General features: G+C 41.7%; 1 protein-coding gene across 2 annotated transcripts; it reads right to left on the reverse strand.

Annotated features, from left to right (window-relative positions):
- Window positions 1-1,123: 1,123 nt before the first annotated feature.
- Window positions 1,124-16,281, reverse strand: kctd6a (potassium channel tetramerization domain containing 6a). Of its 2 annotated transcripts, XM_031296782.2 has the most exons (6): window positions 16,136-16,281; window positions 9,287-9,400; window positions 6,620-6,789; window positions 5,139-5,391; window positions 1,907-2,065; window positions 1,124-1,671 (listed from the first exon to the last, which is right to left on the reverse strand). In XM_031296782.2, exons 2-6 carry the CDS (start codon window positions 9,311-9,313, stop codon window positions 1,561-1,563), a joined length of 720 nt encoding a protein of 239 aa, XP_031152642.1. In that variant the 5' UTR covers window positions 9,314-9,400; window positions 16,136-16,281; the 3' UTR covers window positions 1,124-1,560. The 2 variants fall into 2 exon arrangements, with proteins under 2 accessions (XP_031152642.1, XP_035848815.1); XM_035992922.1 differs by lacking the exon at window positions 9,287-9,400 and having other exon boundaries at window positions 1,405-1,671; window positions 16,136-16,273.
- Between the last annotated feature and the right edge of the window lie 1,626 nt (window positions 16,282-17,907).

Below are 17,907 nucleotides of genomic sequence, written 5' to 3' on the forward strand. Positions count from 1 at the left end.
ATTGAAGTGGAGAGAGGGGTGGCAAGGTGGAGGGTGGGGGTGTGGCCTTGACCAACTGCCATGCTTCGCTTGTTTTAAACCCATGATGTCTCTCTCTTTCTCATGGGCGGGCCAAATTCTCTCGGTGGGCAAAGCCAAGGGGGTAAGCTTCGCTTCAGAGCTCTAACCTCCTATGGCGCCATTTTGATGCTACCAAACGATCACCCGACGTTAGCATCCCATTGACTGCCATTCATTTTGATGTCACTTTGACAGCAAATAACTTTACATCTGAAGCGTTTAAAGACTTTATTTGTCCATTGTTTATTTCTAAAGAAACACGACAATGTATAAAAGGCTCCATTACCTTGTATCTCACGTTTATGGCTCCGTAGCAGACGTTTTTATAAAAATAGGCTAACGATTGTGTCATAACCACGCGACTTACTGTCGCATAGTAGAGGAATTACCGTATAGTACAGGAGAAGCTCGCAGGCAGTTTGGACTTACATTAGCTGTTTAAGTTTAATTACTAATGTTAACTAGCATTTTAGTTAGCAATAATTAGCCTGTGCCTATGTTATCCACTTACATATACCTACGCTCTCCGTCTCTGCAAGATTCGGAATGATTGAGATTTCTCTTGGCACAGCTACCAGAAGACTTACAACTTTCAGACAGGTTGCTCACGTCACATTTACGTCGTCTCTCTCAGTTGGAGGCTGCGCAGTAACGCTCAGCGCTCACCGGAAAAGTGCTTCTAAAGGCCTTCACTGGTCTCCGTCCAGAGCAACGGGATCTGTTGGTCCATTCTTATATACAGTCTATGGGCAAAGCAGAGAAAGGGGAGGTAACCTTGCGCCTTATGATGTCATAAGGAGGAGATTCCAGATTGGCCCATCTGAACTTTCATTTTCTCAAAGGCAGAGCAGGATACCCAGGGCTCGGTTTACACCTATCGCCATTTCTAGCCACTGGGGGACCATAGGCAGGCTGGGGGAACTCACATTAATGTTAAAAAAAACTCATAAAGTGACATTTTCATGCCAGGGGACCTTTAAATTAGTCTAAAACTGGTCCATTTATTTCTGTGAGAATGGTCGATAAAAGCAGAACTGAGAGTAAAGAAATTACTTGAGATAACAATTTTCCAGAGTGTTTAATTTGCAATTACTACAACAGATTTGTGATACTGCTGATATGCCCGATATGTAGCTACCTTACAGTACGTGGCCAAAAGTATGTGGACATACTTGTACCCAAACATTGCAGCTACAGTATATATGATAGATGAACATGTGATTCCAAAACGTCCAATTATAATGTACTACATGTAGCTAATGTGCTAGCCTTCAGTAACCTCACCTTGTGCTGAGAGAAAACGCTTTCCAAAAATGACTTTACTTTCCAAAATAAAAGGACTTCTTTGTGATTCAAAAACAACACGTACAAAACATTAACACCTAACAACAAAGCCTCCACAAATAAGTGTCTGTCTGTCTGTCTTTCTGTCTGTCTGTCTGTCTGCAGACACCCTGACCATCTTCTGTCTCTCAACAAATGTCTCCATCAGTTCATCCATCAGTTTGTGACTTTGCGGGCACGTCGGCAGAACGTCCAATGATGTTCGACCGTGTTCTCATTGGCCCGTTCGCTCATGTGGTGAACACGTGTGTTGCGTATCGTGAAACCCTGAAAAATAATGAGACAGACAAACTGAGTCATATTACCACACACATGCTAATTTTGCTATTAGCCATGACTGAAAAAAAATGCTATCATGTACAACCCATTAATGGTTGATGCTTTTTTTTTCTTTTTTTCGTGTCGATGTCAAAAGTTAAAGTACTCCGACTGATCTGACCCGTGTTTTCTAGCAGGAGGATCATTTCTACACAATTTCATAGACGAGATAAAAACCACATACAGCTTTGGAGATGAAGTCAAGCAGGTGGACACGCAGGCTGACTTCCTGTTGGTGGTCACATGGTCCGAAGGTGAAGGACACCTGGTAGTCTCTGGTGTCCATCATGTGTTTGTTCCACTTTGTGAAACCACTGGAGATGGACTCCAACAATGCATGGACCTAAAAAAAAAAAAGAAATGAAGAGAGTTGTGTGACTACTTATTTAATATATTTTTTTACTTGTTTCGTTTAGAGGGGACCCCCGAATAGTCGAGTATTCAAACTACGGAGCTTGTTTTCGACTGACAAATTCTATTCGGGCTATATGAGGGTGCAGAACATTCACGTAATAATGTAGCACTAGAAGAGCGATAAACATTTTTTGAATTCATTCAGCAAGGGGTGGAGCGTAGAAACAGCTGTTTCTCTCTCTCTCTCTCTCTCTCGCTCTATTTCTGTCTGTGGATTGCTACAATGGGGGGGAAATTGAATAAGGGCCAAAAGTTATATTTACAACCACGGAAGGCAAGCAGGCTTAAGAAAACAAACTAAGTTATGTGTTCTGTTTATCTATTTATCTCCTCTGCTCCGTTTCAGTATGGACAGCGCCGCACCTACACAAAATTACTTAATTCAATTTCCATATATTTTTATTTATAGTGTCGAATCATAACAGAAGCTATCTCAGGACACATTTCACAACATGACATCATGACTTTGCGTAAACATGCACGCCACTTTCCTAAAGCCAAGAGGCGTGTTATCTGTACGCATTTTCAGCCGTCCGCGTGTATGTCTACGTTGTATACATCTGACTGCAGTCTGCAACGTCTTTCTAAAGCCACGTGGCATGTGGGGGTTGGGTTGAAAATAAAAAACGGTTTGGATTAGGAAAAGAAGAACGGGGTTGACTTTAGGTTGAAAAGAAGAAACGGTTGGGATGAGGAAAAGAAGAACGGGGTTGGGTTTGGGAAAAGAACAAATGTGAAAAGGAAACATCACATGAGGGACACAAAGGAAACGCCACACGCGGGACGCGATCCCCACTCTCCTGGGTGAAAGTTCTGTGTTTTACCCATCCGCCAACCCAACCAACCTCCTCACGCGGATTTTCGGCCTTTTATACGGCATCAATTCACACGCAATCACAAGGTACTGTAAGTCAATAGAGGCCAAACGGCGTTGATAAACACGCAAAATAGCGAGTATGCGTCTTTATAACATGCAAATCATGGCATATGAATTGGCGTGTCATACAACCGCCACTTCATGAGATCAGTCTGCATTTCATATAGAGCAGATCAAGACCACAGTCTATAATTTACAGAGACCCAACATTCCCCAATGAGCAAGCGACGGTGGTGAGGAAATACTTCCCTTGTCATGAACCCATCCCCTTGAGCATGTTTTCCCTGTCTGTCTGGTTTGTTTTTGTGTTTTGTGCGACGTTCCTGAACGTACCTTGTTCCTGTTGCCGGGCAACGAGTGCAAGGTTGGAAATCCAGGATCACCTGAAACTGCTCTCACCTGTTCCTCATCAGCAATCTACACACCCGGCCTACTTGCACATGTTCAAAGAAAAAGAAAAAACTGACACAGCCTAGCTTACATTCTGGTAGCACGCAGCTAAAGACACAGGTTATCTTATCGGTAGCCCGCAGCTTGACTATTACGCCGGAAAAACACACCACCGGCGGAGCGCCATAAAGTGCCATGAAGCGTAGATATGTGTCCGATCGTGTGCCTGGCTGTTCAAAAAACACAACAATAGTGGCAACTACAGATACTGGATGTTACTAGAAATTCGATACCAATACCAGTGATATTTCATAATTCTTAATACCTAATTCGATACTACAGTAAAAAACTAAACAACGAATCCCATGTCTTTCTTTATAACATGTGATGCTCAGTGTCAGCTTTGTTTTTTTGTTCGTTACTGTTTTGGTGTGGAGTGGAGTTGTTTGAGTAGAGGGGGCAAGGAGAGCGTGATTTACATGTAATCTGGAGAAAACATCAGTCTTCTGGAGCCACGGCCCGCTGCTCTGATGCCTGGCATCACTACACAGCCAGCGTATGGTAACGTCTTCAATAAGTTCACCCAGAACTCCCAGACAGCAAGCATGTTTAGTTATGTCTGTTTCTCTCTGCCGTTGTGGTTTTTCACGTAGAACCGGGCTGGTTAAAGTTAACTTAACTGACGTTATAGAGGTCCCCCAAACACACTAGCACTAAAGTTAGCTAAATGTCAGCTATCGTAGCTAACGTTAGGCTGTGACAGTCAACGGCAGAGAGAAACAGACTTACTTTCTGATTGGGAGCTCCAGGTCAAGTCGTGAAAGCCGTTGCTGTAGATGGAGCTCCAGGTCAAGTCGTGAAAGCCGTTGCTGTAGATGTAACGTTACGGTAAAGCCGTGCATAGAGATGAGGCGCTCTGTTTTTCTGTGCTGGTCGGCGTTCATCTTCTTCTCCAGCATTTAGCGTCAGACTAGAACACTTGTAGGCGTATACTGCCCCCATCAGGTCCGGAAGAGGCGCCGCACCGATGCTAACACTGGCATTGGTGCTTAAAAAAAATGGGCATCGTCGGTGTTTTGTCATTTTAGAATATAAAAGGTATCACAAGTATTGGTTCTCGTGACATCCCTAGACACAGCTGAGAAGAAAGACAGCCAAAATCACCATAAACCTGTGTGTTTTATTTTGAAATTTGTTTGATTTTGTACGGTATCCGGTTGCACTTTAGCCTTACTCTATGTGATTACCTACCTGGCTTGCCACATTCGCTCATAGAAGAAATAGAGGAGATGCCGAAATGAAGATAACGCTCTCTCTCTCAAAATGACTGCGTTTTGTTTTTCAGTGGATCTTTTTTTTCAGTGCCAACGTTTCCTTTGTTTCAATGCATGCAGCATACATACATGAACACCTCTGCACAAATTTGTCCAAACCTGATGCATTTAAGGTAACTCTGATAAGTTAGTCTGTATGTTCTTAACACAACGCCGTCAGTATTATTTGATAATTAATCTAAGAAAGCGTCAGCTACCACCACAAGTGGAATCTAATTCTGTGGGAAACACTGTTTAATAGAAAGAAAGTGTTGTGAAAGTGAGTGTTTTTTTCTGAGTTGTGTGAATCACATGTAGTGAATGAACAAGGAAAATAACAGAGACAGAAGCAGACAAGAGGGTCAGAAGAGAAATAATAATGCATATAATCACGTTTTATGTTCAGACGTGTTCCCACTGACCTTGGTGGTGATGGTGAGCTGGGTGATGATGACTGCGACAGGGTTGGAGTACTTAGACAGCTTCCTGGTGCTGGACAGCTCCACCACCTCCTCGTAAGTGTCAGTGGGGTAGGGCAGCAGGGGTTTGGGGTCTCCCAGGCACTGGATCAGGGGCTCGATCTGATAGAAGTCAGCCTCCTTCCTGAGCAACTCGGTCTCCTTGAAGTCGCACGGCAGAGTCAGCTCTGACGTCCTCAGGAAGTTGAGGATGTAGCTGAAACAGCAGAAACAGACAGGATCAGTCCAGACTGCTGAGCTGGGGATTCTGTAAGACTCTGCTTTCAGTTAAAGTTAGGACGGGAAGGTAGAGAGCTGCTGTACGACCCCAGGGTCTAGTTGAGCCCAGGTCGTCCTCGCATTGCCAGACCTATCTTCACAGCGCTGCGGAGGAATGTCTGGCAACAGGAGCATACACTCCTGGATAGGAGAAAAAACGCTCCAGGTTGTTTGCATTTCTTTAAACCAATCCCAATCGTCTTGGGTAGTGCAAAGCTCTAGACGCAGCGAGCGTGGCTCTTCAAAATAGCCTCGGGAAGGAACTTGTTTCAGTGGAACAATTGCACCCCGCAAAAGAAAACGCCACATACAATATTAAATGACGTTAACTGTTCACACAATACAGTAACGTGAGCTCTTTAAATTAGCTGGATACATGGTTATCGTCATTTGCTCTTACCAGTGTATCACCGTGTGTATTTTGTCCACAGAAAATCCCCGTCAGTCGTTCCTAAAACGTCCCAGCTAGAGAGCAAATGCCGTAAACATATTTTTTGTTCATCTTTACAATCATTCCCCGAAGGTAACCAAGCAGGCCTGCCTTGTTGCACGATCCATATGTTCCTTAAAACTTGCCGTTGATGTTGCTCGATGCGAGTTTATAGTTAAAGGACAATTCCGGCGCAAAACGAACCTAGGGGTTAATAACAGATGTGTACCCACTCTGTCGCTCTCTGGGACATGTTTTCATGCTAATCAAATGTGTTTGTAGCTTGAAACAAGCTAGCGCGGACCGCTGATTAGCTTACAACGCTAGTATTCGGGGCACAGGGAAAGTAAAAACAAATCACTATTTATACCACTAAAAAGGCTCAAAATATCACCACACTTCAACGGTAGCATAACGAGGGTCCCTAAATATTAACCGAAGCATTGAGAAGTGTACAGACCGTTTATTAAAAAGATAGATTATAAAGACAGTCGCGTTCTCGTATACAGGCGGCCGCCGTCTTGGGAGCTACTGTCTTCCTAAACTATCTTTTTGATAGTTTTCTCGTCGATATAGAATTTTTACATGGGGGTCTTTGGGGGTTAACTCCCTTTTGGAGCCTGCCTCAAGTGGCCACTCGATGAACTCTGCATTGGCTTAATTTTTCAACCCCGGTAGTTGCTGCTTGACTATACCACATTGACACACAAACTCATGCACATAAACAGACGCTCACCGAAAAAGCAGGCCGTCACGGTCGATGAAGTAGTTTCCTTTTGCGTCCCTGACGGTGGGCAGGTCTCCTCCGAACATGGCTCCCAGCATGGAGTCTGGATAGCGCTGCAGCGTGGACAGAGACGTACTGTACACACAGCCGCCCACATTCAGAGTCACGGGCTCCCCCATCTGGAGAGAGCAGGAACAGCAGTCAGAGACAACACCGAAGGCCTTTGTCACTACTAAGTACACCAAGAAGGAATTTGTGCTCTTGGCTAGTTGATGTCTGGAGTCTAAACTCCTGAGAGCAGAAGTGATAACACACCTGAGTCCTTTGTTTGTTTAAACCTACCTATATTTACATCTCAAAATGTGTAGCAAATTCTCAAGTAGACACTATTTCGATAAATCGACCACATATTTGAAATCAAAACTGTTAATTTGTTGAAGAATTTCTCAAAACAAGGACAGTCATTGATATAATGCATTTTGTAGCCCCTAAATGACCAGAGCCGTTGAGACTGAACTAAACGATGACGACACATTGCATTGTTATAGGGCAGCAGACTGGGTATTAGGCTTGGGTGATCTCTAATATTTTCAAATCATTCAATTGTGGTTACTCGAGATCGCCGATAGCCAGATCGCCAGTCTGACAGGCTACACTGAACATGTAATTGGACATATTATGGATATGCGGAGCGGCTTTCACTTTCATCTATGAAACTACACCGGCTCGGCTGTCCTTCCTTTTTGGCTGACATGCTTCCGTGTCTTGTTTCAGTAGCTTATCAGTTTACATTTAAAGGTCCTATGACATGCTGCTTTTTGGATGCTTTTATATAGGCCTTAGTGGCCCCCTAATACTGTATCTGAAGTCTCTTTTATATAGGCCTTAGTGGTCCCCTAATACTGTATCTGAAGTCTCTTTTATATAGGCCTTAGTGGTCCCCTAATACTGTATCTGAAGTCTCTTTTATATAGGCCTTAGTGGCTCCCTAATACTGTATCTGAAGTCTCTTTTATATAGGCCTTAGTGGCCCCCTAATACTGTATCTGAAGTCTCTTTTATATAGGCCTTAGTGGTCCCCTAATACTGTATCTGAAGTCTCTTTTATATAGGCCTTAGTGGCCCCCTAATACTGTATCTGAAGTCTCTTTTATATAGGCCTTAGTGGTCCCCTAATACTGTATCTGAAGTCTCTTTTATATAGGCCTTAGTGGTCCCCTAATACTGTATCTGAAGTCTCTTTTATATAGGCCTTAGTGGTCCCCTAATACTGTATCTGAAGTCTCTTTTATATAGGCCTTAGTGGCCCCCTAATACTGTATCTGAAGTCTCTTTCCCGAAATTCAGCCTTGGTGCAGAATTACAGCCACTTGAGCCAGTCCCACAATGAGCTTTCCTTAGTATGTGCCATTTCTGTGTCTGTAGCTTTAAATGCTATTGAGGTAGAGAGAGGGGGGGCAAGGTGGAGGGTGGGGGTGTGGCCTTGACCAACTGCCATGCTACGCTTGTTTGCAAGCCATGATGTCTCTCTCTTTCTCATGGGCAGGCTGGGGGAACTCATATTAATATTAAAAATCTCATAAAGTGAAATCTTCATGCCACGGGACCTATAAATCACACTAGTTTACTCATGCACTTAGCGATCTCCTTTTAGCGACTTTCTTGCTAATCCTCTCCTCTTAGAAGTTAGCGATAGCTTCACTCACTCTCCGGCTCTCTGTTGATCTGCGCATCAAATTTAGCTATTTCCCTTCTAATGTGATAATTGAACATGTAATAACTAACTGTAAATATTTGTCGTGTAGGAGGCGAGGCGAAGCTCCGCAACAGGGAAACTCGATCGTTAACGTAAGCTGCTGTATCTTAGCCCCAAGTAACGTTAATTGGTGCGGGCTGACCTAATGTAGCTCCCGTCCCCTGGCAGCAGCCGGGAAGCCAAGGAGGCTAGGTGACTGTCCGAAAGAAGCACAGCCCATCAGGTGTGAGATTCATGAAAAAGAGACGGACAACTGTTTTTTTTAATAACGTTAAGGATTTTAAAGTCACTAGTGCTGATTAACGGGGCTCAGCAGGCGGACTTACTACTCCACCAGAAAATAAAGAGTAGAGCGCAGAGTCTAGATGTTACAGTTCTGCTAGTAAGTTAGTTAAAATCTCTTTAATGTAGGAAAAACCAATCGCCGATCATTCCTCCGATCGTTGATATACAAATTGATCGCCAATCGGCACAAGCCTACTGGTTATCGCTCATTATATGCCATGATGCGACAGTTTCCTTGTTAAAGTCATTATAAAATTCTGAATTTTAGCAATTGGTATATTCATTAAGCGGGTCTAAGTTAGAGTTGGGATCACATCTTTACCCAGTATTAGCAGTTTGTTAAGTTGGTATCGGGTAGGAAATCAGTCATACGCACACTATTGTCCAATTTATATCTGTGGACATGTTGTTAGGCTGTTTGTATGCACAAAATACATGACGGAACCGAACGCACTTTACTTTTATTAAAATGGCAGTGCAAAAAGTAATGGGTGACGTCATAGATGCTACGTCCACTATTTTACATGCAGTCTATGGTCCTTACAGTACGTGTGTCCAGGGCCCCATATTGCCGTGATAACACACACACACACACACACACACACACACACACACACACACACACACACACACACCATGTGACCCAGGTCTCCATTCTCCATTTGCAGCTTTGGGCTGCTGACTGACTGTTGTTTTTCTTCAGGTCAGACTGTTAAGAAGACCATCTCTCTCTTTGTTTCCACCAACACCTGCAACAAGAAGAAAAACAACTGCTTGTTAGATGGTTGCCAAGGAGATAAACGGCCAGCTGATGCTGTGTTCCCATGGTTCAGACATCATCTGGCTGATTAGTCTTGTGTCCCTGATTTTTTTCCACAAACTGCCAGCCAGTGATAAACAACATGAGGGGGTGTGGACTTTGTTTCTTACAGTTACTGGATTTAGATCTCTTGGGTTTTGGATTGATGGTTGGAAAACATTTACTCAAGTACTGTACTTGAGGCACTTTCACTTACCGATTTCATTTTTCATTAAAGTGATGAACACATTAATGCATCAATAATTATAATCCAGTGGTGAGCGGGCGGTGGACTAATATGGCAATTCCACACATACACCCTACGGACGAATCGCGAGTCAATAACAGCTGTCAATCATGATGTTTCACACAATTCTTAAAGCGTTAAATAACTAATAAAAACCAAACATTATCAGATAAATGAACACTTGAACAAAGATCAGCGTGATAATAGTCTGGATTGTTGGCGGAAACAACTACAATCTTTGAGCTAGCAAGCTACATGCTAAAAATGGCAAGTTTTGAAGAAAATTTGGATCGTACAACAAGGCAGGCCTGCTTGGTTCTTTATGGGAATGATTGTAAAGATTTACAAGGAATGTGTTTAAAGTTACGGCATTTTCTATCCAACTGGGATGTTTTGGGACCGATTGTGGCAGGATTGCTGTGGATTAAGTAACGTTACACACAGCGATACACTGGTAATAGCAAATTATGTTTAACCATGTATCCAGCTAAATGCAAACAACCTAGAGCGGGTTTTTTTTTCCTATCCTTGAATGTATGTGTGGTAGAGCCAGACCTTACTCCAGTGCTGTGGAGTAAGGTCTGGCAATGCAAGACTAGCGACTAGTAATAAGAACTACCTCAAATGACAAAAAATCTTTGGAAAAAATATACAGTAATTGATGTGTATTTTGAATTTTTTATTTGGCCAACGTCCCATCCGCTAACACGGAGGCGGCATGGTTTTTGACCTACACTGCAGCGAGTCACTAGGGGGCAAACCAGATGTTTTGGCTTCACTTATACACACTCGACCAGGGATGGGTACCGGACTGAGCACTTTTTTGGGTACTGACTGAAACTGATTCACTCATCCATCCTCTCTTCATGTGTGACAGAGAGCGTGGCTCCGATACACTAGCAGAGGTGTGGTGCAGACGGAGCGAAATTACGTTGCCTCTGCAGTTTGTTTAAGTCACAGTGTGAATTGTGGTTACACTTTTCAAAACGTCATGCAGACAGCGTTCGCTGCAATGTCATATAGCCTAATGGTGAGTAGGGGTGGGAAAAATAATCGATTCTTAGATGCATCGCGATTCTCTCTAGAACGATTCGATTATCGATTCTGATAAGTTAATAATCGATTATTTTATTTAAGATTTTTTTTTTTTTTTATGTGTTGATTTTTATTTAAAAGTTACTGTCTCCAGACAAGTACAAATCAGAAAACAGAGTGACTGAAAGAGGATGGGATAATGGACAACAACTTAGAGTTTAGGCAGAAAAAAACACACAAAAATGGCCAAAAGGAAAAACATTTTTTTGTATATATATATATACACACATGATCTAATAAGACATACATAAAATAATTAGGCAAAACACATATAGGCTGTTCATCTACTTTATCACATTACATATGACCACGTCATGTTTCATGTTCTAAGAAGCCAATTATCCACCTTTAAACATGACTGAGCCTCTGACATGGAAGATTACTGGGAGAGAAGGTGACTTCCACAAGCACATTTAAGGCTTAAGCATGGAACGACTACCAAACAAAAACCTCAGTAGACAAAACATTTCATTAAAACTTGTGTGTGACAAATATTGTATATGTCAAAATCTAAGCTTTGTCTAGCTGCTTTGTCTAGGAAGTGATTAGCAAACGCTTTTATTTATATGTATATTTTTTTTTAAATCACACACGGAAATTGTTGCAACGATAATCGGTTTAGAATCGAATCGTTGGCCTCTGAATTGGAATCTAATCGTGAGGTGCCAAGAGATTCCCACCCCTAATGGTGAGGCAAAAGCGGTCGCGGTGCAGTTAACTACTCTTGCTCTGAGACAGAAACTCACAGCAGTGTTCTCTATTCCCTGGTGACAGACTGACAGGCTGGAGGTTGTAAGGCAAGGCAAATTTCTATAGCACATTTCAGCAAAAAGGCAATTCAAAGTGTTTTACGTTAAACAATAAACAGAAATTGCAAAGAGATAGAAAATAAAAACAGGCTAAAATTAAATAACATACAAATACAAGAATAAAAGTGACAGTGTAGTGTAAGAAGTGAATAATTATTTGATTTAATAGATTGGAGGGACGGGTTTGGGAGGGGAGAGGGAGGTGTTTTATTTTGTGTGGTGTGTAAAATGTTCTAAAATTAACAAAATGTTCTAAATAAATAGGATAAATAGGTTGGAATTATTTTTACAAATTAAATTATTTTTTTGTTATTACAGAGTACCAAATAAATGTACCGTTGGGTAATTTTTACCGGTATCGGTAAAAATGTGAACAGTACTCAACCCTACACTCGACCTTCATTGGGATCTTAACTACTCGCCTGTAATGTTTCATCATGACTGCATCTTGCATCTTTGTGACGCTATCCCAGTGCCAAAACTGGCAACAGACTGACAGAAGTATAAACTGGCAAAGTAGTCAAATCCGCCTTGGTGATAGCACCTGCTCATAGACTGTAAAAATAATGTCTGAAGCTTCCTGGCCTGAAAAGTGAAGCAATGCAGAAGTACCTTAAACCTATATTTCCAGCAGGGAGCAACTCCATTGGTTGTAGAAAAAGTCGGTTACTATACTATAGAAGTGTATGGGAAAATGACCCTACTTCTCACTTGATTTATTACCTCAATAAACATTTCCATAATGAGTTTATGGCCTGATTCACTACTTTCAAGTCTTTTTAAATACAGCATGATGTTCATTTAGTTAATTATGGTTCCATTAATTTAAAATGACGATAAAGCAGGGGATGCTTTAGGGGCGTGGCTACACGCCGACCTGTCAATCAGGACAGAGGCTTAGCATGCTAACCATGGCACTGTATACAATAGCTTTGAACTTGTTTCTGGGTTTTGTCTGTGTTTTAATCTTAAACGTTGACCATCTCACTGTATGTTTTCACTTCATCAGAGTTAATTGGAACATTTGGCCACCTAAAAATATCTTGTTCAGCATTATGCCAACCAAGCTAGCTAGCTACTGCTAGCGGGAAAGTTTGCAGATTTTCTGTACTGCCGTAAAGTTACATGCAGATAAATGGTGGCAGTACCCAGAGGTCCACATTTCCCCGCCGATAAATCCCACCGGATGACTGGCTTCCAAAGGTTTGAAAATCTACAACTTTGAAGTCGGATTTCCGACTCGTTCGGAAAGTTGGAGAACCTCACAGTACCCCAACCTCAAAATCCAAGACGGCTGCTCCATGCATCAACAGTAGTGAACACTGTAGTAATATACAGTTTATTAGCACTTCTGTCTTAAAGGACAAATCCGGCGCAAAATGAACCTAGAGGTTAATAACACAATGGGTACCGAGTCGACCGTTCTCTAGGATACGTTTTCATGCTAATCGAATGTGACCAGTTTTAGCGCAAACCGCTAATTAGCTTATAACTAGGGATGCACCGATTGGGAAATTCTGGGCCGATACCGATGTTTAACATAACAACTTGGCCGATGCCGATGTTTTTTCTTTTTGTTATTTATTCCTTCTTTTGTGCCACGGAAACATACAAGTCTTTCGGCTCTTGATCACACTATCCTAGAATGAGCACAAATTCAATCAGACCAATTTATGAAACAAAAACAACCTTTAATGTCACTTTCTGGTTGACATTAGTTATAACCTTATTAATGACAAGTTCTTTTCTGAAAAATAACATTCAAAAACCTTTGACTGCTAACTAATCAATGAAAAGATTATTTCAGTACATTGCCCAACAAAATTATTTGAGTGGTTTTAGCCTGATAAACAAAAACTTAATCAATGAGATTATTTTCATGGCCCAATAAAAAATATTTTTCTGATAAATAAAAAAAAAATACATCAAGTGTAAATGCAAAAACAAGTGAAATAAATAAATTATGTTATTAAAATAAATAAATTACCTCGGCAAAGTGACGCCGGCTCGGCAGCGTGTAGCGTGGCTCCATAAACTTCATTAGACTCCGAAAACCCACGTCCTCCACTACAGAGAAAGGCTGGTCATCTAAAGCGATGAACTCCATCACCTTGTTTGTTATTTGTTTCGCTTTGGCGCTGTCTGGAGGCAGCTGTTTGGCTTTCTCAAACGGCGTGTCAATTGACATCTGAGTCTTACCGGGGGTTTGCGCTTTCTTGGCGGCTTCATTTTTCCGTTTTTGGTCAGCTTGCAGGTAATCGCCGTACACCGCCTCGTGCCTGCTTCTCAAATGTCCAATGAGATTTGTTGTGTTAAATGACTTTCTAACAGCGCCCCCTCTTGAAATTTCAATGGAACACATATTGCAAACTGCAAAACGCTGATCTTTCTCTGAAACTGTAAAATATTGCCACACGACCGCCATCTTCTTTGTTTAATCTAAGTTACTGAGGAGAGTGCGCGGGTGCCCTCTTCCATCTCGGTCTCTCCCCCCGCCCAAATAAAAAGAGGGAAAAAAAGTTTCTCCTGAGCACAGCGTTCATGACACATATAATCATCGGCGAATGTCATTTTTATTCCCCGATGGCCGATGGCAGTTAACGAGGCAAATATCGCCCGTTACCGATGTTCAGCTGATGCATCGGTGCATCCCTACTTATAACGCTAGTCGTCGGTAGTAGGGACCCTCATTATGCTACCGTGGAAGTGTGGTGCTATTTTGAGCCTTGTTAGTGGTATAGAAATAGCGATTTCTTTTTACTTTTGCGTGCCATGACGACTAGCGTTATAACTGTATGTACACACCGCCGCCGACTTGAGCTTCTAAAGATACCGGAAGTCATTCATTTTCAATGGAAGCTGCTTCTCTCAGCTGCAAGGAGCGTCAAATCTGTCGGCGTCGCGTTTTGGGCGTTTTGAGCGACCAGAGCGTCAATCAGAAAGTTGAAAGTAGATCAACTTTATGGTAATGAACTATGACGCGGTTCAGCGGCAAGCAGCGGCAACCAATCGGAATATAGACGTCCTTCGCGCTGGCTGATTCCAGAGAAACATAAGATGTAAACTTTGGTTCCTACCAAAACATAAGTTTAGAGAAAAAGGAGGAAAAGCTCATCATCGCCGTTGCTGGGTTCCCTATCATTTATGATATGACGTTGTTTGCGTATAGAGACCCGTTAACGTTACCTGCCGGTCACATCGTCTCTAAACAGGCCGCTCACGGTGAAGTCCTGCACGGATCAACAGCTGGCGGCTGCTCGCTCTGCCTGCATTCTGCTGCGGTTCAGCGGCTAACGAGCGAGCTAACTGCTAACAACTGCGACCAACAACCAATACAAATTCTGTCATTATATATGTAATTTATAAAAGGTTTCTACTGTCAATGTATTGGCCGTGCAGTGGCTGCTTGTGCTTTTTCCATGATCGAACATAGAATGCTACTACGTCAGAGCGGCCAAAGCGTCAAACAGCTTCCCCGTACTTTTTGGCAAGCGTCCTTGACCTTCTTTGCAGCTCAAGTCGGTGGCGGTGTGTACGTACAGTAAGCTAATTAGCGGTTTGCGCTAAAACTGGTCACATTCGATTAGCATGAAAACATATCCCAGAGAACGGTCACCTCGGTACCCATTGTGTTATTAACCCCTAGGGTCATTTTGCACCGGATTTGTCCTTTAATTGTGTCTCACTAAATCAGTCACACACACACACACACACACACACACACACACACACACACACACACACTACTGTCCAATGTACATCTGTTGACATGTTGTTACACTGTTTGTATGCACAAAATACAGCAGAACACACTATTAAAATGGCAGTCCAAAAACCAATGGGTGACGTCATAGATGCTACATCCACTATTTTACATGCAGTTATGGACCATACAGTACGTGTGTCCAGGGCACCATTTTGCCATGATGATGACACACACACACACACACACACACACACACACACACACACACACACACACACACAAAACAAAACAAAACAAAACCAGCGTCGCTGTCGCGGCTGGTAAATATATTTTATTATTAATAGAAATGGGGAATATCGTAAGTATATTTTGATGCCAATACTTATTTACTTTTACTTAATTGAGATTTTAATGCAAGACTTTTACTCGTAACATAGTATTTCTACACTGGGAATAGATATAAGATCTGAGTAACGTTACTTCTGCCACCAGTGATCTTGTTCAGATGTTGTTGTCAGATTATATAAATGTGGTCATGTTAGATGTGCGTGCGTCATACAATAAACGTTTAGACTGTTTTGCCACATAACGTTTATACATACAAGGATCATAATTGAAAGACCTGAGTTAATAACCTGTCGTGTCCTGTGTGTGATGATTCCCCCTCCCTCTCCGTTCTAATGAAGCGTCTCGGTGTCTCGCTGCCATTATAATTGCAGTTAGCAAGGTAGCAAACGTTAGTTAGCATGGACGGTGTTTATGCAAAGAAGACGTCACACCGTCACTTTGACAGGTTAAATAAAATGTTAAAAGTCCGTCCGGTCTTACCTATTACTGCTCCATCACTGCTCACAGCGACACACAGGGGGAGGTAAAAGCTCCAAACCAGCTCCAAACTACCTAACGTTAACCTGTCCATTTACGTCCACCAGTTAGCTGCAGTTCTCTCAAATGTGAGGACACTTCCGGTAGGACCTATCAAAATAAAAGAACGAAAAATGAGTCGTTACCATAGAAATAAAATTGATTTGATGATGGACTGATCAATTTCATTTCTATATCCGTTACTTTATAGATGAGATTAATACAAAAATAAATGTATTACAGCAGTGTCAGCGCATTCCAGCTAATGTAGGCTACTTGTGTGTTTGTGTGTCTGTAATGAGAAAGCAAAATATGGCATCCTGTGATTTTTTTCTCTCTACACAATTGAGTCAGTCAAGCTGGTTGACCTGCAATGTTTGAATACTTTTTACTTCTTCTACCACTGCGGTAATGTGGAAACCAAGGTAGGCTACTTTGTCCGATGTGAGGGGGCGTTAGTTCCCGTGCGTAGTTAGTAGTAATGCATTACATTTACAGTTTCTTATGTAGATTATTACCAAATACAAATAAACTAATACATTATTATAGATTAGTTACCCAATAGTGTATAAGGTAATTAAGATGAGCTCCACCTTTACCAGCTGCAATATTAATGTGTTGAACATGTTAATGCATAACTAATCCAATAGTAATTCTGAAATGGGTCATTCTGATGAATGAGTTCTCTTACTTTTGTACTTTTTTAATGCTAATACTTTTGTTATTGAATTAAATAACAATGCAGGACTTCCGAGTATTTTTACACAGTGGTGTTTGTGGTGTACCTGTGGTTAACACTTCATTAGTAGATCAATATTACTTTATTAACAGGTTATGTACCGCAGTCATTTAAAGTAGCTGTGATAAAACCTCTTCTGAAAAAACCCACCCTTGATCCTTAGGTCTTAGTCAACTATAAACCTATTTCAAATCTTCCCTTTCTCTCCAAGATCCTTGAGAAGGTAGTCATTAATCAGTTGTGTGACTTTCTACATAGCAGTAGTTTATTTGAGGATTTAGAATGCATCATAGCACAGAGACGGCACTGGTGAAAATGACTAACGACCTTCTAACTGCTTCAGACAAAGGACTGATCTCCGTACTTGTCTTACTAGATCTGAGTGCTGCATTCTACACTATTGACCATACCATCCTGTTACAGAGATTGGAACATTTAGTTGGCATTAAAGGAATCGCACCAAGCTGGTTTAAGTCCTATTTATCTGATCAATCTCAATTTGTTAATGTTAACGATTAATCCTCCAGGCACGCTAAAGTTAGCCATGGTGTTCCACAAAGCTCAGTGCTTGGACCAATTCTATTCACCTTATGCTTTATCTAGGCAATACCATTAGGAAACACTCAATTAACTTTCACTGTTATGACACCCAATTATACTTGTCAATCAAGCCAGACGAAACCAAGCAGTAACTTAAACTTCAAGCATAAAATCCTAGATGACTGAAAATGTTCTGATGATAAACTCAGACAAAACCAAGGTTATTGTGCTAGGTCCTAAACACCTCCAAATTTCATTATCTAAAGATATAGCTACTCTGGATGGCATTGCCGTGGCCTCCAGCACTACTATCAGAAATCCAGGAGTTATTTTTGATCAGGATATATCCTTTAACTCCCACTTAAAACAAACCTCAAGAACAGCCTTTTTTCACCTGCGTATCATTGCCAAAAAGGCACATCCTGTCTCAAAACGATGCTGAAAAACTAGTCCATGC

This window comes from Sander lucioperca, chromosome 16, assembly GCF_008315115.2.
Source record: "Sander lucioperca isolate FBNREF2018 chromosome 16, SLUC_FBN_1.2, whole genome shotgun sequence".
In the NCBI taxonomy this organism is placed as follows: domain Eukaryota; kingdom Metazoa; phylum Chordata; class Actinopteri; order Perciformes; family Percidae; genus Sander; species Sander lucioperca.